At 37.7% G+C, this 26,086-nt stretch overlaps 1 protein-coding gene across 8 annotated transcripts in view; it reads left to right on the forward strand.

Moving 5' to 3' along the window:
• The window catches only part of Ubr3 (ubiquitin protein ligase E3 component n-recognin 3), a 156,967-nt gene that overhangs the window by 33,742 nt on the left and 97,139 nt on the right, over positions 1 to 26,086 (forward strand). For all 8 annotated transcript variants that reach the window (XR_005501856.2, XR_005501857.1, NM_001134550.3 and 5 more), the window contains exons 4-10: positions 1,101 to 1,244; positions 1,769 to 1,818; positions 13,193 to 13,259; positions 14,352 to 14,482; positions 15,923 to 16,151; positions 21,321 to 21,500; positions 22,032 to 22,165. Coding sequence is in view for 6 of the 8 variants with exons in the window: in NM_001134550.3 (NP_001128022.2) it covers positions 1,101 to 1,244; positions 1,769 to 1,818; positions 13,193 to 13,259; positions 14,352 to 14,482; positions 15,923 to 16,151; positions 21,321 to 21,500; positions 22,032 to 22,165 (935 nt within the window). In the remaining 2 variants the exon portion in view is untranslated. The remainder of the gene's footprint in view (positions 1 to 1,100; positions 1,245 to 1,768; positions 1,819 to 13,192; positions 13,260 to 14,351; positions 14,483 to 15,922; positions 16,152 to 21,320; positions 21,501 to 22,031; positions 22,166 to 26,086) is intronic.

The following is a 26,086-nucleotide window of genomic DNA, read 5'->3' on the forward strand; positions in this document are numbered from 1 at the left end:
GGCTGTATATGTATGGGCCACATGTGGGGCAGGCTCTGAATGGCCGTTCCTTCAGTCTTGAAGCAGTCTCTTTATGTAGTTCAGGCTATTTGGGAATTCTGTATAGACCAGGCTGGCCTCAAACTCACAGAGATCCATGTGCCTCTGCCTTGTCAGTGCTGGGATTAAAGGCATGTGTGATCATGCCAGTTTTATAAATTATACATTTCATTTCTTAAAAACAAGAATTAAATGTAATTTCATTTATACTATTTGAAATTTTCTATTGAAGCTTTATCTTCTCTGAAAATCTTTCTGAGTATTCTTCTCTTGGTAAGTCCTGAGTACTTGGTATCCGAAGACCACAGATGGTCAGATCACATGAGGAAGTCTGCTTGGTAATCGTCTTCATGAGCTGGAGAGAAGGCTCAGTGGTTAGAGCACTGACTGCTCTTCCAGAGGTCCTGAGTTCAATTCCCAACAACCACATGGTGGCTCACAACCGTCTGTAATGGGATCTGATGCCCTCTTCTGGAGTGTCTGAAGACAGCTAAAAACAAACAAACAAACAAAAAGTAATCTTCACTGTTTTCTCTTTCCTTTTTCTTTTTTTAAAAAAAGATTTATTTATTTATTTATTTATTTATTTATTTATTTATTTATTTATTATATATAAGTACACTGTAGCTGTCTTCAGACACACCAGAAGAGGACATCATACTCCATTACAGATGGTTGTGAGCCACCATGTGGTTGCTGGGAATTGAACTCAGGACCTCTGGAAGAGCAGTCAGTGCTCTTAACCGCTGAGCCATCTCTCCAGCCCCTCTTTCCTTTTTCTACCACTGATCTTCAGGTTTCTGGAAGGTTGAAATCATGCCTTAGCATGCCTTGTCTAAGCCTCATTTATTTTAGATGTTCAATGGATTTCATTCCTATTATAAATTGATTATTCTGGGATTGTCAGTGCCAAGTATAATCACAGATATTATCAGAAGTGAATTTTATGTTTATTGTAATTGTTCCTCTTCTCTAATTATTTACTTGTGTATTCACAGGATGACTATTTAGATTTTGAGTAGAATATTTCCTTCTGACTCTAACTTTGTCTTCAATATTAGGTCTTGGAGAAAATACTTGTGCAAAGAAGAGTCATGAGAAGTACCTTATAGCTTTGAAGAGCTCCGGACTCACGTATCCTGAGGATAAGCTTGTGTACGGGATACAGGAGCCGTCTGCTGGCACTAGCACTCTGGCAGCTCAAGGTTTGTCTAAATATTTAATTTGAACCATAGTGACTTCATTTTATTCCAACAGACAGCCCCTTAAACTTTTCTCCATGATTGAACATTTGAGCTTCAGTAATGTCACGAAAAGAGGGGTGGTAGTTAGACAACTGGATGAAGAAAATTAATTTTCCTTAAATACAGATTGTTAAGTTTTAAGGCTGAACTCATCAGGTTTAGTTCTGACTCGTGAGAAGTGCAGCAACTGCTATTCAGACTTTTCGAGCTCAGTGGTTTAGTAATCATGGCTTAAACCTAAAAAGCAAGATCCTCCTGAAATAACTTGTAATTAATAAATTTGGGCTTTTCCTGGGATTTTTCTGTTGAAGTATCAGCCCATTAGATAACATGTTGTTAAAGGTAAAGTTGAACTTTTCTGGGGTTACTTTTAGAATGAGCTGTTTTTACTTAATGTTCTGATATTTGTGTGTCTCAAAATAATTTGAAAGTACATCAGCATGTGGCACTTATGATGGACAACCTCTCTTTTCTTTTATCTGGAGGCTTTGCAGGTGCTACTGGGACACTGGGTCAGATAGACTCTTCAGATGAGGTGAGATTTAAAGTTTAAAACTTTTTGTTTTTAAAATAAAATCTCGAACATTCACTTTTACCAATGAAGACTCAGGAGCAGACACCATGGTGAAAGCCTACAGGCTCAGAGAGACAGAGAAAGCACCGGCTGACCTTTCAGTTCCACCAACATTCCAGAAGGAAAAACTCCTTCTCCAAACTCTTAAATACCCTTCAGCTCAAAGACCCTTCTTCCTCTTTCCTGCGTTTTTTTATGTCCACTCCCTGTCAACTGATTGCTCTTCCTCTTGACCTATCCTTGACTTTCCATAGCTTATAATAAGCTCTTGGCTTACAGGTGTGTGCTAGGGCTGAGCCACACTGCAGCAAAGGTTTTTCAGTTCATAGTCTTGGAGGTTCATGATGTGATCAAATATCCTGCAACACTTTTTTTTTTCTTTTTTTCTTTTATCTTTTTTTCGGAGCTGGGGACCCTGCAACACTTTTTAAAAAGAGAATTTTAACCCCAGCTCCGAAAAAAAGAACCAAAAAAAAAAAAAAAAAAAAAAGAGAATTTTAAGTGTTTAAAGCTGTAGAGATCTATGGTTTGGGGGTTTGGAGATGACTCAGTGGGTGAAGTTTTTCCTGTGCAAGTGTGAAGACCTGAGTTTGGATTTAAGCACCCACATAAAAGCCAGCTGTGAGCTTATGTCTGTAATCTAGCTAGTGGTAGGAGTTTGAGATAGGCAGATTGGGGGTGGGGGTTGGGGGGATGTGCTCACTGGCCAACCAGCCTAAGTAAAATGGAGAGCTCCAGGTTCAGTGAGAGCCCTCCCTGCTTTCAAATAAGTGCAGTAGAGAATGGTAGAGGGAGGCACCCAGCTGCACACACACATCTCAGTCTCTGAACTCAAAATTAACATACAATTATTGTAGGTTTATGAAAAAAGTGTATGGTGGTTATCTACTATAAATTCCTTATGCAGTTAGACAACATTCTGGGATTCTAAGTCACAATTTCTTAGTGACAATAGAAGGACTACAATAGGGTTTTACTTGTTTTCATACCTAGAATAGAAAATTTAAACATTTAGTTAAATAGCTGGAGATGGTGGTGCATTGCTGTAGTCCTTCCACACGAAGGCAGAGAAAAAGCCTGGTGTGCTGGTTCCTGCCCATCATCTTGGAAGGTGGAAGCAGGGGTCAGTGTAGTCACCCTCAGCTGCATCTCGTGTCTGAGACCAGCCTGGGATGTATGAAGTTGGGGTGTCTGGGTTAGCTGAGACCTTGTCTTGGTAAGAAGACAGACAAGTAAGTTGAGGAGCTTAGGAGTGCTCTGCTTGCTCAGCATTTGGAAGGCAGGCTCCACAGTCCACCTGCAGGACCCAGTGCGCACGGGTTTCATGGTGACACTTTCTGCTCGTACTTCCCCTTTCTCCTACCAGCTCTTGTCTTCTATCTCCCTGCTTCTGACAATTGTACTTTATTTTCATTGTTAGAATTGTTGAGTTGAATTGGACCTGTTAGAAAGCTGAATTTGAAATGAGGGAAGAAGTACCTTGTTTTGTTTTGGTTTAAACGCTTAGAATTCCAGTTGCAGCAACATAGTGTCTTCTAGTTGGATAGAATAACATCCTTCTGCAGTAACATCTGCGGCTTTGAAATATAGTTCATTACTTTGTTCATTATTTTTTGACTGTGTCTTTTTTTTTTTAAAGGTTTATTTATTTTATGTGTAAGAGTACACTGTTCCTGTCTTCAGACACACCAGAAGAGTCATCAGATCCCATTACAGATGGTTGTGAACCACCATGTGGTTGCTGGGAATTGAACTCAGGACCTCTGGGAGAGCAGTCAGTGCTCTAACCACTGAGCCATCTCTCCAGCCCTTGACTGTGTCTTTTTTTTTTTTTTTTTTGGTTCTTTTTTTTCGGAGCTGGGGACCGAACCCAGGGCCTTGCGCTTCCTAGGTAAGCGCTCTACCACTGAGCTAAATCCCCAGCCCCTTGACTGTGTCTTTTAAGGCCTCTTACATTTGCTCCTCTTAGAATTTGTGTTTCATCAACTTATATGTGTAATTTTTTTTTTTCACTTGCTTCAGAACTAGTTTTTTGTTTTTGTTTTTTGTTTTTTTTTTTCAGAGCTGGGGACCAAACCCAGGGCCTTGTGCTTGCTAGGCAAGCGCTCTACCACTGAGCTAAATCCCCAACCCCACTAGTTTGGTTTTTAACTAGAGAATTTCCTACATTCATGATGTGCTTTAAGCAACTCCATCTCCTTCCCTCCTCTGCAATTCTTTCCCTATCTTACCACCGTTTCCTCCCAACTTTATGTGCGTGCTCTCTCTTTCTTCCTCCAGAGTCCCCCATCCCCCTTTCTTTATCTCTTAAACCCATTGGTCCATTTAGTGCTGCTGTATGTGCCCTGGTGTAAAATATCTACTGGACACACACATTGTAGTCCCTCAGAGGCTACATCTCTGAAGATAAATGGCTCTCCCTCCTCTAGCAGCCATTAGTTGTCAGTAGCAACTCAGTTAGGGTAGAACATCAAGAACCCCTCCTCTTCCTGTCCTGGGGTTTTAGCCATCTGAACCTTATGTAGGTCTTGTTCATGCAGCCATAGCCACTAGGAGTCATGTGCAATGGTACTGTCATGTCTGGCAAATACTTTTCATTGTGGATGTCCATTACCCCTGGTTCTTACAGTCTTTCCACCCTCTCTTCACAATGGTCTCTCAGCCTTTGTGTGTGTGTGTGTGTGTGTGTGTGTGTGTAAGTAACATATCTTTGTCATTTAGAGCTGAGCACTCATACTTGTGTTTTCTGCATGTTGGGCAGTTGAGTGTCTCTAAATTAATCATCATAAGAAGCTTCTCTGATGAGGCTTGAGAGATGCACTAATCTTTAAGCATAAAAGAACTTAGGGGATAGTTTATTATTTTCTTCTAGGGCCAGTGATCTAGTCAAATAGAAGTTCCATTTTGTGGAGCAGGTTTAATTCCAATCAGAAGGTGGTTGGTTATTCCAATACCATTTGTGCTGTTGTTGGGCCAGCCTAGTTGTTACTGTAGCTCTTCCAATTCAGATGCTTAGCACCTTCTAGTACTGTGATAGTAGGAAGGAAACTCCCAGCTGGGTAGCAGCCTGATCTTTCTATGTCCTGGGACTGGAGTATGTAGTGTTGAGTATGTAAGCAATAAGGTCTTACCATCAAATTCTGGGAATTAACCAAGAATAAGGACAATAACCTATAAATGTTTAAAATTGTTTATCAGGCAGTAGACTGAATGCATCTCTACATAACTTTATGAGAACTTTAAGAAACATCACTTTGTTTCCTTTTACTCTCTAGTTAATTTTTCATGTTCCCTAGGGTGGCATAATAGTCATCTTAAAAAACTTGGATTTCAGAGCTGGTTAGATCTAGGTTTAAATCTTGTCTCATATGGCCTTATATGCCAGATTGTTTTATTTTTCAACATTAGTTTTCTTTTCTTTTTTTTTTCCGGAACTAAGGACCGAACCCAGGGCCTTGTGCTTGCTAGGCAAGTGCTCTACCGCTGAGCTAAATCCCCAACCCCAACATTAGTTTTCTTATAAAGAAAATAGTGATAATTTTAATATTAATATTAATTGGAATAATATATTTAAAATCACATTCATATACTTGCTATACTTGCCACAAATTTAACTCCTCCCTTTTTCCCTCCTTCCTTCCTCTTCCCTCCCCTCCCCTCCTCTCCATCCCCTCCCCTCTCCTCTCTTTCTGAGACAGGGTTTCATGTAATGTAGGTTGGCCTTGAATTTATTATGTACCAAGGATATACCCTTGAGGTTTAATCCTCCTGCCTCCACCTTCCAAGTTCTAGGAATGTAGGCATATACTAATTACCCGCTTACTTGGGATTGAACTGATGGCTGCATGTGTGTTGCCAGCCTCGCACTTTACCTCTTAGGCTACATCACTGCTCCACAAAATTGAGTCTCATAAATGTTTTCTATTTTGCAGCCTTATGTGTAAAGGGATTAAAATGTATAAGTTCTTGAGTTATTGTGGGTCATACTATAGAAATTTTAGCTGATCTTTCCTGAGAAATAAATACTAAAACACAATTTAAAGAAAATTAATTTTACCCTTCAACTTTTAATTGCTTAAGTAATATACAAATGCATTTTGATTGTTTTACTGGGCAATTGAGATAAAATAAAAGTTACCATGTACTCTTTCTATTACTAGTCCCTCCTAATATTGCCATTTAACAGTTTTGAAGCTTTGGCTGATCCATTTCTATATAGTTAAATAACAGGCAAATAAATGTGTTTCACTACTTTATGATCTTTTATTTATTCAGTACTAAACTATGTAAATCTATCTTTGTATGTTTTTCATTGGTGGTATAATATTCTAAAGGAATGGGGGAATGACATACTGTCCAATCATGTTCTTGATTCTAGTCAGACTCTAAGAGTCAATGCTTCCATTTCTTTTCCATGTTTTGCAGGTACATAACCGGTTCTTTAGGATGTGGGATTACTTAGTTATAGGATATATATCTACATTTTAATAGGTTATACTTATTATTTTAGTGATTATTTCAGGGAAATTACTATTTGGAGAATTGTTGTTTTTTTGTTTTTCGAGAGAGCATTTTGTATCTCAGTGTAGCCCTGGCTGTCCTGGAACTCATTCTGTAGACTAGGCTGGCCTTGAACTGGCAGAGATCTGCTTGCTTCTGCCTCCCAAGAGCTGGGACTAAAGTGTGTCATTACTGCCTGGAAGTAATTTTTATATAAAATGATGTTTATTTGTGTTTTATTGATATACACCCCCATTTTCAATTTATTTTTTAAATATTGATTTAGAAGTAGGAGTAGGAGAGTTATGTGATATAGCAAAAACACAACATATAAATTATGAATGTTTTAGGAACCTGAGAGTTCATTGTGAGGCTGATGAAGTTGAATTCCCGAGAATCAATTCCCAAGAATTCAGTGAGGGTAGTGAATTTCATGTAGCCAGTGATAGAGTTGAAATTAGACACAAAGTCTCTTGTCTGTTTGATCTGATAGTCTTACTATAAAGTAGATAGGCTATCGTTTGTTTCTGTTGATGTATAGAAACTATTGTTACTGGAGGGGTAGTTGTTAATTGCTATGGATCAGTTTGTCTGAAAGTTCTATGGCTTAAAATTACCATTTTAATTTACTTGCTTTTATGACTTAGGAATTTGGGACTGGCAGCTGGATAGTTCTGTCTGGATTATCTCATGGAGTTTCAGATAGTTTGTTGGCCAAAGCTAAAGTTATCTGAAGGCCAAACTTAGATGGAAATCTCAGATGGTTTACTCACTGAGCTCACAATTGATGCTGACTGTCTAGAGGGAGCTCTGCTTGTTGATCAGAGTGTTTACATCTGGAGTCTCATGGTATCTTAAATTGGAGTTCTTTGATGGTGGGTGACTTATCAGTATGAGTAGTTCAGGACCAGAACTGGCTGAGCCATTTCTCAGTTAGCTTGGAGATTACAAGTAGTTCTTCTACTGTCTGCTGTTAAGTATAAGGAAGTTGCTAAGGTAGGCCCACACACTTGCAACTGTAGGAGAGAGATAGATTACTTCTTGATTGGAAAAATGTTAAGGAATTTATAAGCAACTTTCTACAACTACAATATGACATTAGCCATTCTTTTTGGGTTCTCTTCACTTGATCTTAGCTAAAAGGCCAAGAAGAGATCTTGGGTTCTCTTGATAGTTGATAATGTCTAGGAAGTATAGTTAAATAGCATTCCAATAGTTGACACATATCTTTTGACAAATACTATAAGTAAATATGAGATATCCTTGTAGCTAGTAATGAATACTGAAGAGTTTTAATAAGAAACTTTCCTTATGGGCTGGAGAGATGGCTCAGTGGTTAAGAGCACCTGACTGCTCTTCCAGAGTTATGAGTTCAATTCCCAGCAACCACATGGTGGCTTACAACCATCTGTAAAGAGATCTGATGCCCTCTTCTGGTGCATCTGAAGACAGCTACAGTGTACTTATATATATAATAAATAAAAAAAAAATATTTAAAAAAAAAAAAAAGAAACTTTCCTTATGTATAATGACCATTATTGTACTTCAAGAGAAAGAAAGCTTATATTTAAGATTGAAAGATATTTTAGAGGAGGGCATTTAAAAATATTGTTATTTATGTGTGTGTGTGCATATGAATATGTGTGTGGTTCCTCAAGTTGTTGGATACTCTATAGAGTTGTAGTTACTTGTAGTTATGAGCCTCCCAAGAGGGATACTAGGAGCTGAACCCCAGTCTTCTTCAAGAAAAACAAGCACTCAGAATGGATGCCATCTCTCCATTTTATCCCTCTCACCTTTTAAAAAAAAAAAAAAAGACATGGTCTCACTATGTAGTTCTGCCTGGTCTGAAACTTGCTGTGTAGACTAGATTAGCCTTGAATTCAGAGAGGTCCTGGCATGGTGCACTTACTATATAGTGCAGACTGGCTGGACTCACAGACTTGCTTCTGCCTCCCAGTTGCTGGAATGATAGGCATAAGCCACCATACCTGGCTTAGGGAATTGATATTTTCCTTTCTACAGGAAAAGGGAATGTACTAGGAATTGCTAGCATTGTTTACACTTAAAGAACAAACCATTTTAAAATTTGTGTATATGGAAGTTGTGTTACTATTAATCTTCTGTTAGTCTTTTGAGCTTACCTCTTGACACTATTTTATTTCTTCTTTTGTTTATTTTTTTAAAATGCGATATATGATTGTATTAGAACCATTGCCTTGCATGAAAAAACCAGCACTGTACCTTATCATAAGCACAAGATGTGTTAAGTTGTATTGGGATTCTTTTCAAGAGGAAGAAGAAGCATTTCTACCCACTCACAAAACTAATGGCATTATCTAAAATTTATATTGTAGTTCTTTCAAAACAGTTTTTACACATCATTAAAATGATTAAAAATGAATTAACTCAGGAAAGACCAGAATACGCGAATCATGTGGAAGTTGAGCAGAGGATGGCGTCTTGAGTGAATAAGTTTTGCCATTTGAAATTTTTTTTTCCATGTGGAAAGGTTTAATGAGAGAAGAAGAGTAGAAGAGGGGAGAAGTAAAGGAGGCCGACCATGAGCACGGGAGGGAAGGAGGGGGATGGGGAGAGAAGGGACAGGGACAAAGAGGGCAGAGAAGAGTAAGGGCAAGAGAGGAGTAAGAGCTCTTTTTTTAAAAAATATAATATAATTTAATTTTTTAAAAAAAATTTCTCATACATTCACGTTTGTGTAAAGGCATCGGATCCCCTGGAACTGGAGGTATAGGCAGTTGTGAGCTGCCATGTGAGTACTGGGAATTGAACCCAGGTCCTCTGGGGGATCAGCCAGTGAGTGCTCTTAACCGCCGAGCCATCTCTCCAGCCCTGCCATTTTGAAAATTTAATTAATACCTTAAAACCTCACTGCCCCTGCCTCCTGCTTTACTTTTTATTTTTTATTTTTTAGTATCTGGCAACTTTAAGTACCATGACAAATTTGCATTAGTGTTCATGTTGACATCTAATGAGGCTTGAGGATTGGAGTTTCCACACTTTTACTCTGTAGTTCTACAGGTTACCCATCGAGCTAGCCCTTCCATGATTTCAATCTTGTAATTCAGCACAGTACATGTTAATTAACTCTACAGAGAGGTAGTTATAGCAATTAAAAATGATTTTCAAGTCTGGGTCTGTAGCTACATAGGAACATCTGTTTAGCATGCACATTGCCCTGGGGTTGATCCTCAACATATGCAGAAATATACCGTAAGCCAAAGATAAATCCAGGTCATAGACTAAAGAAGGAACAAAGCTTACTTTTTTCCTTGAAAAGTTACCTGTACAGTGGAATGGTGGGCCCAGTTTTAAATGGGAAGAGAGAACTAATTCAACTTTCAGTTTTAAGGTAAAGAAACAGGCTCGAGAAATGACTCAGTGGTTAAGAGTTCTGCACTTCCACAGGATCTAAATTTGGTTCCCAGCACCCACCTGTAACTTCAGTGCCAGTGGATTTGAATCTGATGTTCCCTCCTGGCCTCTGAGGGAACCCACACACATGTGCTGTATCTACAAACATATACATAACATTTTTAAATAAAGAAATGGATTTGAGACTGCAGAAGTAGCAAGATTTATTTCTATTTTGGAGTTTTAGTTGATGGGTTTAAGTATTGCAGTCTACTTAATCTTGTCAGCGTGTCAGGTTCTTGTCTCTGTTGTCTTCAGAGTAACTAACAGAACACTGCACTAAGATTTTTTGCAACATCACTCATTCTGTTTTTTTTTGTAGCTCATCTGAAATAAGAGAAAATATTATTTATGCTGTATGGAACCAAAAATAAAATCAAGAACACATCTTAATTTTGTGAACTTTTAAAAAATTTAATATACATTATTTAAATTTGTGACTATCAGATAACTTCAATAAGAAGACCATCAGCATTCTTATATGTGAGTGGGATTAATTATAACTAGATGTTCTGAGAGGGAAGAGAACATGTTGTAGAGCTGGGTACTTTGTTCTTCTTAAGCAGGGTCTACTTACATAGCATAGGCTGCTTCAAGTTTTTCATCTTCCTGAGGTGGGTGCCCTCTGAGTACTGGGATTACAGGTGTGGCCCACCATTCCACTGTACAGGTAACTTTTCAAGGAAAAAAGTAAGCTTTGTTCCTTCTTTAGTCTATGGCCTGGATTAGTGCATCGTGATGGGGTATCTTCAATGAGAATAGTGTGCTGTCATTTAAGACCAGGACCTTTCATTAGCCTTTCTTTGAAGCAGCTAGTTAGCTTTCTTGCTTGCTTGCTTTTCTTTTTGCTTGCTTTCTTGCTTTCTCTGTAACTGTCTTCAGACACCAGAAGAGGGCATCAGATCTCATTGCAGATGGTTGTGAGCCATCATTTGGTTGCTGGGAATTGAACTCAAGACCTCTGGAAGAGCAGTCAGTGATTGCTCTTAACCACTCAGCCATCTCTCCAGCCCTCAAGCAACTTTCTTTAGTTGTAGTCACAGTGGTTAAATGGAATACCTGGGACGTCTGTCCTCTTTAGTTGATGGACTTCTTCCCTGATTTGTGCTTGGAATTTTGATGTAAAGCACAGTTTTATATTACAGTGGCACAGTAAATCTTTAAGTTTTATTCTAGTCCTTGAAGATTTCCTTTGGATTTTACTTTCATAGCCTCTTTCATACACACACACACACACACACACACACACACACACACACACACACAGAGGAGATAATAAAGAAAAAAACCTATAGTGATAGTGATAGATTTTTTTTTTTGTTTATTTCAGTATTCTTTAGAAAAGATAGAATTGAAATTTCTATTAATGACTTTTAAAGACTGTTGACCCGTGCACTGTCAAACTACTGTCTAGGAAGTGTGTACTGCTGTACTAACCTTCAGCCGTCAGTTTGCAGGAGTACTCATTGTCCTACAGGTTTAGGTGTTTGGTCTGCTTTCCTCACTGTGTGTGATATCTGCCATCTTATTAAGTCAATTCAGTGAGCCATGTCTTCAGAGTTTGCTTTTGTGCCTTGAACCTTTGTTGTCTTTTCTCATTCTTCCTTGCTCTTGTGTTTAGGACACAACCCAAGCCTTTTCCATGCTATATGCAAGCACACTATTATTGAATTATGCATCACGCCCACGTTTTCTTTTTGAATGACTTTTTCTTACTAATTCTACTTGTCTTTTAGGACTGCAAGCACAGGAAATGTATAGAACTTTGTTACACCCTGAATGTCATGGTATTGATTGAAGGTATCTCTTTTATAGGAAGTTTACAGCTGAAAAACATGAAGTGCCAGTTCAGCTTAGAAGTTATTGATTCCTTTGCTGTAGTATCCTGGGTTCCCTTGCTTAGGCATAGTAAATCATAACCTTTAGAGAGAAAAAAAAAATCCCTTAGTTCTGTGATGAAGGTAGTAGGAACCTCTCCAGCTGTATTTTATTTGGAAACAACTACCTGCACTCAAGACTCCTTGTCTTGTCTTGTCTTGTCTTGTCTTGTCTTGTCTTGTCTTGTCTTGTCTTGTCTTGTCTTTCCCTCCCCTCTCTTCCCCTCCCCTCCCCTTATTTCCTCTCCCCCCTCCTTTTTTCTCCTCCCTTCTTCTTCCCTCCTCATCTGGTTCTCACAGACCTCTGACCTGTTACTCTCCCTTGGACAGCTCTGGCCTCTGTTACTCTTCTTTGGACACTGGGGTCTACACTGTCTGTGCTAATTAGCTTTCTCAGTCTATTGTACAGCCCTCAGCATCCTCTGAGACAGCCTATTGACAGATATTCCTGGCAATTAAATTAAATTCCCAGGTATCAATCACCGCTTATATGCTTCTTTGGCTACAAAGTTGACTGGATTGTGAAGGATTTATTCCTTAATGCTCTCCCTAATTAATCCATTTCATTTGTAGTGTAAGGTTTTTCACAAATGAATGCATCACAAGTGAGCAGAAATTGCCCTACATTCTTGGATTTTTTTCCCCAAAGCATATTATTATTTATTTGTCTTATACATTCTGATCAGTGAATCATTTGAGGGAAGCTAGAGCATGAACTGAAGCAGAGATCATGGAGGAATGCTGTTTCCTGGCTTAGTTCCTCATGAGTTGCTTAGCTGCTGTTTGTATACAATGCAGGACTACCCGCCAAGGCATGGCACTGACCACAAGTAGCCTGGGCCCTTGCACATCTATCATTAATTAAGAAATTACCAGAGGAGTTGCCTACAGGCCAGTGTGATAGAGGCAGTTCCTTAATTGGTGTTTCTTTCTAGATGACTCTAGCTTGTGTGTGTGTGTGTGTGTGTGTGTGTGTGTGTGTGTGTGTGTGTGTGAGAGAGAGAGAGAGAGAGAGAGAGAGAGAGAGAGAGAGAGAGAGAGAGAGAGAGAGAAAGAGAGGGGTTCTGGAGATCAAACTCCAAGTTGTTGGTCTTCGTGGAAAGTGACTCTGGCCACTTAATCATCTCTCTGGTTGCTAATTTGAGTATCAACTCATTTTGTTTCATTCTTTATGAAATCTTTTTCTAGCCCTCTCCTTTTCCTTCCTTTTTATGGTAAATTCTCCTATTCTTTTAGCTTCTTTATGCCTTAATATTATGTGTGTAAACTTAGAAAACTTTTTATTTTAATATTTTGGAATAATCAAGAGTCTTTCCCTATAGGTACAGATTATAGATTGTCATATTTTAATAGTAAGGCTATTTTACTATGAATTTCAATAAAATTGCGTTAAAACAGTCATTGTAATAGATGCATAGAAGTGAACTATGTTGATCAGCAGTATGTAAGAGTGCATATGTTACATTTATGTAGAACACATTTATGAGCATGGCTATGGCTAATGTTGACTTTATTTCCTCCAGGAGGACCAAGACGGGAGTCAAGGCTTGGGCAAGAGGAAGCGGGTAAAGCTAAGCAGTGGCACCAAAGGTATCTATAGTTTGCCTTTTTTTTTTTTTTGGAGATAGGTTTCACCACATTATCTAGACTGGCCTTGCAACTCACTGTGTACCTACACTGACTGTGAACCCACACAATCTTGGCTCAGTCTCCTAAGTTTTACTGGGATGACAGCTGTGTGCCACTGCCACCACACCTGATTATGTTTTCCTCATTTAAAAAATGCTTAAAAACAAACAAAACCCTTAACATTTCAAAATCCTGGTTACATAGTGAGACCCAAGACCCTGTCTTAAAAAAAAAAAAATCTCAGAAGCAAATAAATAAATAAATACATTTAAGATTTAAATTGCTTGAGTTTTATGTTTTCAGTAGTGTTTAGTTTTAGCTTCGGATTTTTTACATTTATATACCATGATATTCTTTTAAGGAAATGACAGTTCTAGAATGTCTTGTCTGAAACATTTGGGACTAGTTTCTGATTTTAGTGTTTAAAATTTTTTATTAGTTTACCTGTATAGATGTTTGGGCTATAGTTATGTCTGTATATAACTATACAGGGTCGTGTGTGCCCAGTGCCTGCCAAGGAGACTAGAAGAGGGCAGAGGGCCCCCTGGAATTGGAGTTTATGGATGGTTGTGAGTCACCATTGTGGGTTTGGGGAATTAAACCTGGGTTTCTGGAAGCACAGTTATTGTTCTTAACTGCTGAGCTCTCTACAGCCCCAATTTTTGAGCTGACTTTTGGTCATTTGAAACGGTTGTACTGTACAGTGTTGGTTGTCCTCAAGGTCTGTGTGCTCAAAGCACTTCAGATTTTGTAGCATTTTCCATTTTGGATTAGTGATGTCAAATCTAAAATTTGAAACTTAGAAATTTTAGGTACATGGCTATGTTCAAGAACAGGTAATACTTTTTGAGTAGCTGCTTATTATTTTTAGGGTTAAATGTTTCGTTATTTGTGTACTGTGGACGTTGGTGACGCTATTTTAGTACAATAGTGAAAGAAGATCATTGAAGTGTAGGTATTTTCAGATGAGTTTGATGGGCTCTTGGATTGTATGGGAAGGTTTACATGAGATGAGCAACTTAATTAGTGATACATTTTCTCTTTCTTATACAGATCAATCCATAATGGATGTTTTGAAACATAAAAGTTTTTTAGAAGAACTATTGTTTTGGACAATAAAGTATGAATTCCCCCAGAAGATGGTAACTTTCTTACTCAATATGCTTCCAGATCAAGAGTATAAGGTACCTGTTACTTCCTTCCTCTTGGAACTTTGCTTTCATTATTTGTTTATTGTTCAGTCTTTTTCTTTTGTTGCATTTCTTAGCTGAGGCTCATTATAAGATAAATACAAGGATATAATATGAAAGGGTGTTTGTTACTTTCTTGTAGAGAGTCTGCTCAGAATACACAGAATCTCAGCTTTCCTTTGACTTAGCATTGCTCAGCAGAATTCCACAGTGTTGCTATTTCAAATTTTAATTTTAAAATATTATATACACTCTTGTTTAAGGATATAAAATTTTACATGTTCACAGTTACACATCAATTTTATCTTTGTTCTGTGAGGCCTACAACAATAAAAACTGAAGTCCTAGCTAGAAATCCACTAGAGTAACAGTATTAAACAAGTGGAACTCTATGAGAAGGGAGTGGTGGGAGATAAACAGTAATAAAGTGATTGCAGAAGCAAGTAATTTGTAACCTAAGTGTTGAGTCCTCTAAAGGACAGTTACAAGGTGCTGTTATAACATGTAATGGGGTGATTGAGCTTACATTATGGAGTTAGTTAGCATGGTTATGTTGTTATGGGAGAATAGTTACTAATCAAATACAGGTGCAGGGAGGTGAGGTTTCTAGTCCCAAAGGGCATGGATCCACCTCTGAGCACCATATGGTTATGGCAAAATGTATCAACAGAATAAGACACACACTGGGAGAGAACTCTGAAGTCACATTAATTTGGGTCTTTTAATACTCTAACATGTGTAACAGGAAGATAACCTGTGACAGACAGGAAATAACTCCAGCTATAATTGATACTGCAGGCGTTTGGTCAGGTTGCTGGTCAGCTCTCAGAGCAGGTGGGGAGATTATTTCTTGTGGGGATAACCATACCGCCTTGTTTAGTAATGTCACTCTGCTGGTTTCTAGCCAGGACTTTAGGTTTTATATTTGTAGGTCTCATGGAATGAAGACACTTAAAAAGCAAAACAAAACAAACAAACAAAACCAACAGGATTTCTCTGTGTATCCATGGCTGTCCTGGAACTCACTGTGTAGTAGTGTCTTGAACTCAGAAATCTGTCTTTGTCTCCAGAATGCTGACATTAAAGATGTTCACCACCATCACCCTGCTAAGGATACAGTTTCAAAAAATAGATGTAACTTTGAACAAGTTAAGTTTTAAATTCTTGAACCACAGTTTACAATCATTTCGAAACTTAAATGTTTATTATTAGCTTTTTAAAACTATTAAAGTATTTTGGTAATGTTTCATAAAAAGGTAAAATATATGACTTAAAATTTCCATTATTTTAATTACATTTTCATTTACCTTGTATAACATCATTTGTTACTAACAGCTTTAAAAGCTGATTATAATAGGTGATATAAAATACTAACAGATTTTAAATTTGCATTTAGGTTGATGTTTTCTTGTTTGCTATTTAAAAATTTTACAGGTTGCTTTTACAAAAACTTTTGTTCAGCATTATGCATTTATTATGAAAACACTGAAGAAAAGTCACGAGTCAGACACGATGTCCAACAGAATTGTGCATATTAGTGTCCAGTTGTTCAGCAATGAGGAGCTAGCCAGACAGGTGACAGAGGAGTGTCAGCTCCTGGACATCATGGTCACCGTGCTGCTGTACATGATGGAGAGCTGCCTCATCAAAAGTGAGCTGCAAGGTAATCTCTCACTGTGCTCTCGCTTGTGCAAAAAGTTCTAAAAGTACTTATATCCCACAGATAACTTCAGAAATGCTGTAAAAATAATACATATTAGGAAAATAATTATTTGACAATTTATAGTTTAAAGAAAAAGTTAAAATCATCCCTAGTTTAGCCATTCACAGATAACTGTTGACACTGCTGTATTTTTTCCCATGTTTTATGTGCTATTACTTTATTTACTGATAGGACTACTTTAAACAAGTGTCATCAGTGTACATGCGTTTAGTAATTGATGATAGTGTCATTGCCAATCATGCTTTATTTTGTTATTAAACATGCTCTATGCTTTTCTTTATTTGGTTTTATTTTTTGAGACAGTGTCTCACTATAAAGCTTTCACTATCCTGAAGCTCACCATGTAGACCATACCAGTCTCAAAATCTCAGTGATGCACCTGCCTCTTGAGTGCTGGGATTTAAGCTGTGTGCCAGCACGTTCAGCATATGCTCCTTTTTAGTCGTGGACTTGTTGCTGTCTGTCCTGGATATTTTTATATAATTATACTTAAAGTCTCTTTGAATTGGAATAAACCTTGCCGTGTGTGTATACCTTAGGAAGAACTTTTATAATTGTCTTTTATGCCCAGTATATAGTTGCTCCTTCTTGACCTAATGTTTCCACACATTTCCATTCCTATTCCCTTCATCTACTTTTCCCTTAAATAATCCATGCCATTGAATACTTGCTGTGTTCTGGGCATTGTTACTGAATAGTATAAATGTGTTGTCCTAGTAAAACTTCTGAAAACTCCAAGATTACCTTTAGTGCCTTTATTTTAAAGATGAGATTATGAAGTCCTTGGAAAGTTAAATCATTTACTGTTGAATTAAATGGCTAATAAATGGCAGTGCAAGGAAGGACTTCATGTCTCCTGATGTCAGAGCTTTGATCTGTGCCAGGACACGGACAGAACCACTCTGAAAGACTGTGTCCTCGCTTACTGACACTCAGAGCTAAACCTCTAACAAGTGGGCAGGGGAGATGGCTCAGTGGTTAAAGTGTGTGTCACACAACACAAGCATGAGGGGTGGAGTTAAGGTCCTCAGAACTCATGTAAGTCAGTGGGTTTGGCCCCGTCTCACCACTGATTGCAGAAGTGGAGACAAGCTACACAGAGCAAGAGACCCTACCTTGATGAATAAGGTGGAAGGAAGATTTAGGCCATTTAGGATGATTCCCAATATCAGTCTCAGGTTTCCTGAGAATTCTTGTAGTTGGGCCCTGTTTTGTTCCACTCTGCTGTTTCAGGTATATCAGTCAGCCCCTGTTTTCTTATTGTACTTAGAGGTAAACTATATCCTGAAAATTACATATACTTTGTATAAGACATAGAGCCTTATATGTAAGGATAGCTGACTAAGTATGATGGCTACTATCCTTTTAGCATTTGCTGTATAAATAACTCCTTCTTTTAACCTATGATGCACGTGCGTGTGCATGTGCATGTGCCAGAGGCTAACTCTGAAATTGGAGCTCATGGATTGGCTAGACTGGCAGGCTAGTAACCTCCAGGGAGCCAGCTGTTTCCGGCCTCACTTGTTGCCCTCCTCCTTGGGTCACAGATATGACTGCTTGGCTACACTTGGCTTTTCATGTGGGTCCTGGGATCCTTTATCAGGCCCTTCTTATGTTTTTGTAGCAAGTACTTTACGAACTGAGTCTCTTCCAGTCTCCTAAACCCTAACAGCTCCTTAACGCATGAAGTGACTCTTTATTCTTACCGTAAGTACAAAGAAAGCATTAATTTATTATTGTACAATATACCATTGATATTAAATAATACACCGCCTTTGCTTTTTAGAAGAAAATTAAAAATTGTTTTGTTTTTTACTTTGCTAGCATGGCTCTTGAACTGCCATTTCACAGTTTCTTTTTCCCATTTTGAAATGCCATCTATAATCTTCCATCTGTATCAGTGATATTTGCTGCAGAATTATACTTGGTAGATTTTTTTTTCTGACATAGTAGTGTTTAGATTCATAAACTAGAAAATGTAGAATTTAGAAATATAAATATTTGTCAGTCTTTGCCTTATTTCAGTGAGACAAGGTCTCTCTGAACCAGGAGCTTACTGTACTCTGGGGAGCCGCCTTTCTTTGTCCCCTAGCGCTGAAGTTTCAGGCATGTGCAGTCATACTCGGTTTTTTATATTGGTACTGGGAGTTTGAACTCAGGTCCTCATACTGACAGAAACAAGTGCTTGTGCCCCCTGAACTGTCTCCTCAGCTCCTGGAGTTTATTTTCTTGACTGATTTAGCTGTTCTTATATGTAGTTTGTGTTTGGTCTTTAAAGAAAAAGGAAAAAAAGTGAGTTTATTTCCCATTTAAAAAAATAGTTATATCAAAACGGTTCTTTATGAAAATGGTGTGACTCGTGAAGGCTTTGTGGACTCATTTATACATCTGCCCTCTGCATTCTTTGTCTAAGTGACTTGGAACCTTGCCTCAAATGTCAAGAACATAATTTGCTCTCCCTCCCCTAGTTTGCATAGTGAACCCTAACTCATGTTTCATAGTATAGCTCTTAGTTTAAATGTTTCTCAGTTAAGAGAGTCTGCTTTTGATATTTAATTAGCTGCATTTGTTCATCAGACTCTGTGTACTTCTCTTTTTGTAGCCTTATCACACTGTATATGTGTGGGGTATATGACAGGTGGGGGAGGAAGAGTTTATCTTACCACTTTATTCTTGAAGATTAGTTGAATACTTGACCTCAGACCTCAGGTATTTAACAAGTTTTAAGTTTGCCTTTTAAGTTTGCCTTTTTTTTTTTTTTTTTTTTTTTTTTGGTTCTTTTTTTCGGAGCTGGGGACCGAACCCAGGGCCTTGTGCTTCCTAGGTAAGCGCTCTACCACTGAGCTAAATCCCCAGCCCCCCCCCCTTTTTTTTTTAAAGATTTATTTATTTTATATGAGTACACTGTTGCTGTCTTCAGACACACCAGAAGAGGACATGAGATCTCATTACAGATGGTTGTGAGCCACCATGTGGTTGCTGGGAATTGAATTCAGACCTCTGGAAGAGCAGTCAGTGTTCTTAACCGCTGAGCCATCTCTGTTTTGTTTGTTGTTTTTTGAAATGAGGTTTCTCTGTGCAGCCCTGGCTGTCCTGGAATTAACTCTATAGACTAGACTGGCCTTGAAGTCATAGAGCCGCCGCCGCTACCACCACCACCACCACCACCACCACCACCACCACCACCACCACCACCACCACCACCTGGCAACAAGTATTTTTTGATGAGTGCATTTTATTTAATCCTGAATCATTGCTTCTTACGTCTTTAGTGAAGAAAGTACCAGCTTGGATAAAAATAGAAATTGTAATTGCTTTATTTCTTTAAAAATTACAGGGTGTTTTTTCACAAGAACAGAGTTATATTTAAAGTAGTGTTAGAGAAAATGTCTTTTTTTTATTATTTCTGCTTATTCATTCTCTAGTTACAATTAAATGGGACAGCAATTCTAAATTTATTTATTTTTTTATTTTGTCATTCCCAACATCCTGGCACACTGTCTTGCTGTCAGTGGCGCTGGCTCATCAGTTCCCACTGGGAGAGGTTTTTAGTTGGGCTTCAGAATTTTGGATATAGGCAGTTCTTCCCTAATGGAGTTACTTAGTTTTTCCTTATTCTTATATTGGGAGTCAGGGAGAAACAGGCTATCTTGACTTGTAAGGGCTCTTGGTTTTATTTGGTGTACTGTAAGAGTAGAGGACAATAATTTCATGGACTAAAACATAGTAAATTAATGTGTAGAAACGAAGACGTTTAGTGCAGGCCCTCCTTAGTGATGAGTTTGTCAAGTACATGGTTAGTTGAAAATCTGATAAGATGAAGAATATTTAAAAGCCATACCTTGTATTTTAAATTTAAATAGGAATGCATTTTTATTTTCTAGTTCATGAATTAAAAAAAATGGTTAGTCATGTTGCCTGTTGAGGTCAGGGGACAACTTTGTGGCATCAGTTTTCTTCTCCTCCTTATACGGAGTCCAGGGATTGCACTCAGGTTCACCAGGCTTGTGGGGCAAGCACCTTCCCCTGCTGGATGTCAATCCTCAGTTTCCACTCTTTCAGTTTTGTGGGCAAGATGATTTTACAGTGTTGCCTTGGTTGAATTTCATCTTATACACACAGTACTTGTAAATTTAATTTTCAGTCTGTTTTAAGTAGAGTTGGTGTGTCTCTGTGAAATGATCTTGCTTTTCTGCCTTGAGTCTTTTTTTTTTTTAGCCTGCCTGTCTTCATGCATTGAATTTTATTGCATCTCAAAGCATATAATCTAGTTTTATAATACTTCTTAATATGAATTCATTTTTCCTTAGTTCAGAGACTTTTGGTTAAATTCTATAGTTACAATAAAAAGAACAGTTAACATGAACAGAAAAGGATGGACTTTTCCATCCTTTTGATGGAAATACCTCATCCTGATGCCATACCTCAGTGCATACTGGAGAATAGTACTGGCTTTGAACATTCTGTGTCCCGTCGTAATGAGGCTCTTTATTCCAGTATGTTGGTTAAGTTGGAGTAGGTTAAAGGGCTACTTTACTCAAAACCGGTGTTAATGTCAGAAAATTTTATACAGCCTATTCCCCTTAATCCAAAAATAATTTAAACTTGGAGGATTTTTTAGAGAGGACATGTTAAAGAGGCTTCAGTGGTTTTTGTGTGTTTATCTCTGAGTCTGGTAAAAAATTGCATCTCCATATTCTTTGACTAGAAGAAGGTAATTAATATGCTCCACTTGAAATCAGCAGACTTGAATGATAACGTAGTATGAGATGATTTTTTGACTGCAATAAAAATATATCATTAGAATCAAGAAAATAAGGTTTTATAAGCACATAGCTAGCTTTGTATCAGCAGTGAAGAGGATATGTAGTGTTACTAAGTAATGTCTCAGTGTGCTCAGTGCTTTATGTTAACATTTAGTTTAATTCCTCCGAGATACACCCCCTCCTTTAATTTAAGAATGAAGAGTTTGGTCTAGCATCTGAACAACTCGTGCAGCCATTGGGATTTTAACTGGTATGCTGGGATTAGGACTTCAGTGTTTCTGATTCTAACATGTGTGACCATCGTCTGTACTGTTAGTGAAGTTGCTTTTTTGGGCTTTTTTAGATGAAGAGAACAGTTTACATGTGGTGGTGAACTGTGGAGAAGCCTTACTGAAGAATAACACCTACTGGCCTCTTGTTAGTGACTTTATTAATATTCTTTCTCACCAAAGTGTGGCGAAGAGGTTTTTGGAGGATCATGGCTTGTTAGTTACGTGGATGAACTTTGTTTCTTTCTTTCAAGGTATGAATTTAATCTTTATTTCTTGTTCAAAAGTACCTAGTGGTAAATTATTAAATACAAATTAAAACAGCAATAGTATACCATTGAGGTTGTAAATTAGTGTCTTATCATTTGAATTAGTTTTTGTAAGAATTTTAACATGTTATTTACAGCAACATAGCAAGGTTTATTAAGAAACGAGTGCATTTTTTGGTAGTATATTAAAACATTAATTTAGAAACTTAAAATCTATTTTCTCAAATTTGTAACTTGCTTATAACAACTTGAACTAGCAACAATTAAAATTGTTTTTTATTTTCTCATATAAAATTAATAAATCTTGTTTGTGACATTTATAAAATATTTCCTAGAAATGTTACCTTAAAACAAACAGAGCCAGCTGTTTTGTGTTTCACTGCAAGCTTATTTATGTGTGTTCTATGTAATCGGTGCTACTTGCTTAAAACATGTGAGTACAGAGAAGTGTTTGGTTTTAAGCCACATCTGTGTGTCTGCTTGACAACGCCCACCTGTGCTTTCCTTTTTCACAAGGTATGAACTTGAACAAGCGAGAGCTCAATGAACACGTGGAGTTTGAGTCTCAAACTTACTATGCTGCCTTTGCTGCTGAGCTTGAAGCCTGTGCACAACCCATGTGGGGGCTTTTATCACATTGCAAAGTCAGGGTATGTTGGAAATATTTTGTTAATTTCTGCATTTTGAAAATAACAACTTAAGAAAAAAGAACCCTGAAAATATCATATGTAATGTGCAGTATTTAATTGATTTCAAATTGAATTCAAATTCATCTCTTTGGAAGCCTACCTGTAACAACATATTTTCTTCCTGGGCATACTGAAACTCATATAAATGAATCATCAGACCTTCCCAGCTGTCCCTGTTTTGAACAGTTATTGACATTTCATAGTAATCTATCTTTAGCATTATTGTTTCATTTTAACCGTTACTGGTTGTCTAATAATAGTTTGTGTCTTTCAAAAGATAAAGATGGTCTTAAAAGTTTTGTTATATAACCCAGACTGGCCTTGAACTCTCTTTGTCTCACAAGCTGGTCTTGATTTTTCAATCCTTCTGCTTCAGGCTGTTCAAATGTTCGTATTACAGGTGTATGCTATCATGATCGACTTAAAGATTATAATTTTAAGAATCTAAGCACAAAATCATTTTCATACAACTTGCAGATGCTGTTATATACTTAGGCATTAGTTTAATGAGTCTTTGAGCTCCCAGGGACTATACTATGCCATCACCCAAAGAGTATCTTTGGGAGGGACCCATGTGTATCCAGCTGAATATGGAGCAGAGGAGGGCATTGTCTAGCATCAATAGGAGGGAAAGCCCTTGGTCCTGTGAAGGCTCATTTTACCCATAAAGGGTAATACCAGGGCATTGAGGTAGGAGTGAGTAGGTGGGGAAACACCCTCATAGAAGCAGGGGGAGGGAGAGGAGAGAAAGGGTATAACATTTGAAATGTAAATACATAAAATATCCAAGAAAAAGAAAATTAAAAACAAAAAGCAATCAGAAAGAATCCTCTAAGTTAATTAAACTAAGGATTTTGAGAAGATTTTGATAACTTACCTCATGAAGCTCAGTCTTTTAGTCTGTATCAGTAAAGATTCTGCAGGTCTCAATACATGTCCTTGACTGGCCTGGAGCTTGCTCTGTAGCCCAGCCTGGCTTGGAACTCAGAGATCTGCCTGTCTGTACCTCCTGAGTGTTGGGATTAGAGGTGTGCCTACCATGCCAAGGCTCTAGGGAAGCTGTCATAGTAGGGATTTTTTTTTTTAAAGTAGGGATTTTTTTGAAGCCATTGTTTTAGTCTTGGTTCTTATACGTTACAAAGGATTACTAGGTCAACCATGAAAATATATTTGAGACTTGTGTCAATTTTTTTCCTTAAATGCTTTTATAAATACAAAGAAACCAATATGAAACAGAAATGGGTAGGAAGATGAGCTTTTCCTTATAGGTAATAATGAGGTTTCTTTCCATCTATTTTAAATTTATGTGTTTCTTTCAGTAGGTTTTTTTTTTTTTTTTTTTTTTTTGAGTCTGTTTTCTCCCATGGGTTATCTATTTTCTAAATGCAGATGCCTTACAGCTTAGTGTAGTCTAATTTCAAATTCCAAAAGGTCATATTATTCATGTTGATTTTTTTAGGCATGTAAAATTTCTCAAACTTCTAATAATTGCGCGCGTGTGTGTGTGTGTGTGTGTGTGTGTGTGTGTGTGTGTGTGTGTGACTGGGGGGGAATTAGTGCTAGGGACTTATGTGTGTTAAAAACCATAGTTAAATCTCAGTTACCCAGCCTCATTAGATTTTGTTTTTGTTTTTGACATAAATTTTTATTCTTAAGTCTCAAACTCATGATCCTCCTGTCTTAGTTTCCAATGCTGGGACTACAGATCGGTATTACTATGACAGCTATTAGTTTTTATTTTTGTTTTTGTTTTTGTTTTTTTTTTTCTTTTTTCTTTTTTTCGGAGCTGGGGACCGAACCCAGGGCCTTGCGCTTGTTAGGCAAGCACTCTACCACTGAGCTAAATCCCCAACCCCAACTATTTAGTTTTTAAACACCACCTGTTCATGTTATATTTCATCCTGTGTTCTTCGTGTCATTTATTGGTATCTTAAATGATTGAAGTATTGTTATAGTTTGTCTGAACTTATATTTATAATTCATCCTCTTATACCCCCCTATGCTGTGGTTGACTAGTATTCCTTTTTTTGTTTCCAAGCTTTGGTGCAAGCTAGCCCCCAACTGCCCCATCTCCCCATTTGTAGCATATGCTTTCTCACTCTCTTTCCTTGGCGCAGTGCTTCTCTTGCTTGGAAAGTTATCTGGGAAGTAAAAAGAACCACCATCACCACAACAACCACAACCACCACCACAACAAAACACACATGTCTGTGCCCCACTTGACTCGTTATGCAGTTGAATCTGAGTGGGGATTCTAGCTAGAGGGAAGCACTATTAGGGTTATCTTTTGGAAATGTGGGTAAGCCTCAAGCTTAATGACTTTTCATCAGAAACCATCCCTGTGTGTTCATCATTCCTTGATTAATCTCAGAAAACTGCCACACAGAGTGAGGTTTGTTTGCTCATTTACTCAAAGAAAGGTTGTTTGGTACTATCTACGTACACAGCATTTATTCTGTTATTAGGCTGTGTGGCAAAATAACACCTTTTCATTCCTGTGGGAGAGAAAAGCAGGTTAAATCTGAAAATCAGAGACGGCCTTTCTGAAAAAAGAATATGAAGGAACCAGATGTTTGAGGAATAAAAGAGGGTTAGTGGTAATCACAGGGGAGGTGAAAACAAACCATCTCCCGTGAGAGTTTGTCTCTCCCGCGAGAGTTTGTCTGTAGAGAGAATTTGTGCCTCAGACAAGAGCATAGAGAGGATTCATTGGCGAGAGAGGAATCAGATTGCAAATCATGTAGATGAATAGAAGAGTCTTGACTTTAATTAAAGAGAAATTTGTGAAGAATTTAAAAGTTTGCTATGATCAGATTTATACATAAAAGCTAAGTATAAGAGGGTATATATGGTGGTAGAGCTCTTGTCGGGCACATGTGTGTGTTTACACAGAGTAGGAGTAGGTTGTTTAAGATGTTTGATAAGCAAATTCATGGATATTTCACTAATGATTCTTAAAAAAGACTTCTAGAAGTGAGGAGAAGATGATGGTCCCTGGAAATTGGTGGTGAGGGAGCTTTGGAAAAGGAGGATTTTAACCAAGGAATTGCAAGTCCCCATCTGACCAGAGGCGTGTCCTTGAGATTTGCTGCATAGCACTGCGGTCATCATTTATCAAGTGTATGTTGCAGAGTTTTTTGAGGGGACCTGGTTTACATTTGTGTATTTTTGGTTTTAAAGATTAGACAGATTAGTTCATTTTTAAATTTAATGTTTGTGGTTGCGACATGTTATGGCACATATATGATAGTTAGAGGACAATTTGTCCAAGAGTTAAACTTACATCATCAGGCTTGGAGGCAAGCATCTTCACATGCTGAGCTACCTCACTAGGCCCACCTTACTATTTGACGTTTCCTAAAAGAATAGATTTTAAATACTTTCATTGTTAAAAAACAGTAAACAAACTTTTTTCTTTTTTCTTTCTTAATTTAAGGGGGCGGAAGGGGTCAGAGGTTAAGAGCACTTTCTGCTCTTCTAGAAGATCTGAGTTCAGTTCTCACCACCCATATCAGGCAGCTCACGATAGTATGTAAGTCCAGCTCCAGGGGAAATAAGATGCTTCTGAGGTCACCTGCACTTGTATGCAGGCACACACCTACACATAACTAAAAATAATAAAAAATAAATCTTAAAAAAAAAGATAGGCATCTGAGATGATAGCTGGTGTGCATGTGCACCAAAATGTCACATCTTACTCTGTAAATCCTAGTATTTGTTAATTTAGAAGATGCCATGATAATAGTCTAAATGTGTGATCTTAAATATGAGCATGAAATTGTCATACTCAAGATATATATTTTAAGTATTCAAGATGTATTTTAGAAGTAGAATTGATAGACTTGGTGTATGTTTTTGCTGAGAAGGCTTGACTGTCAGATG

This window comes from Rattus norvegicus, chromosome 3 (assembly GCF_036323735.1).
Source record: "Rattus norvegicus strain BN/NHsdMcwi chromosome 3, GRCr8, whole genome shotgun sequence".
Lineage (NCBI taxonomy): Eukaryota > Metazoa > Chordata > Mammalia > Rodentia > Muridae > Rattus > Rattus norvegicus.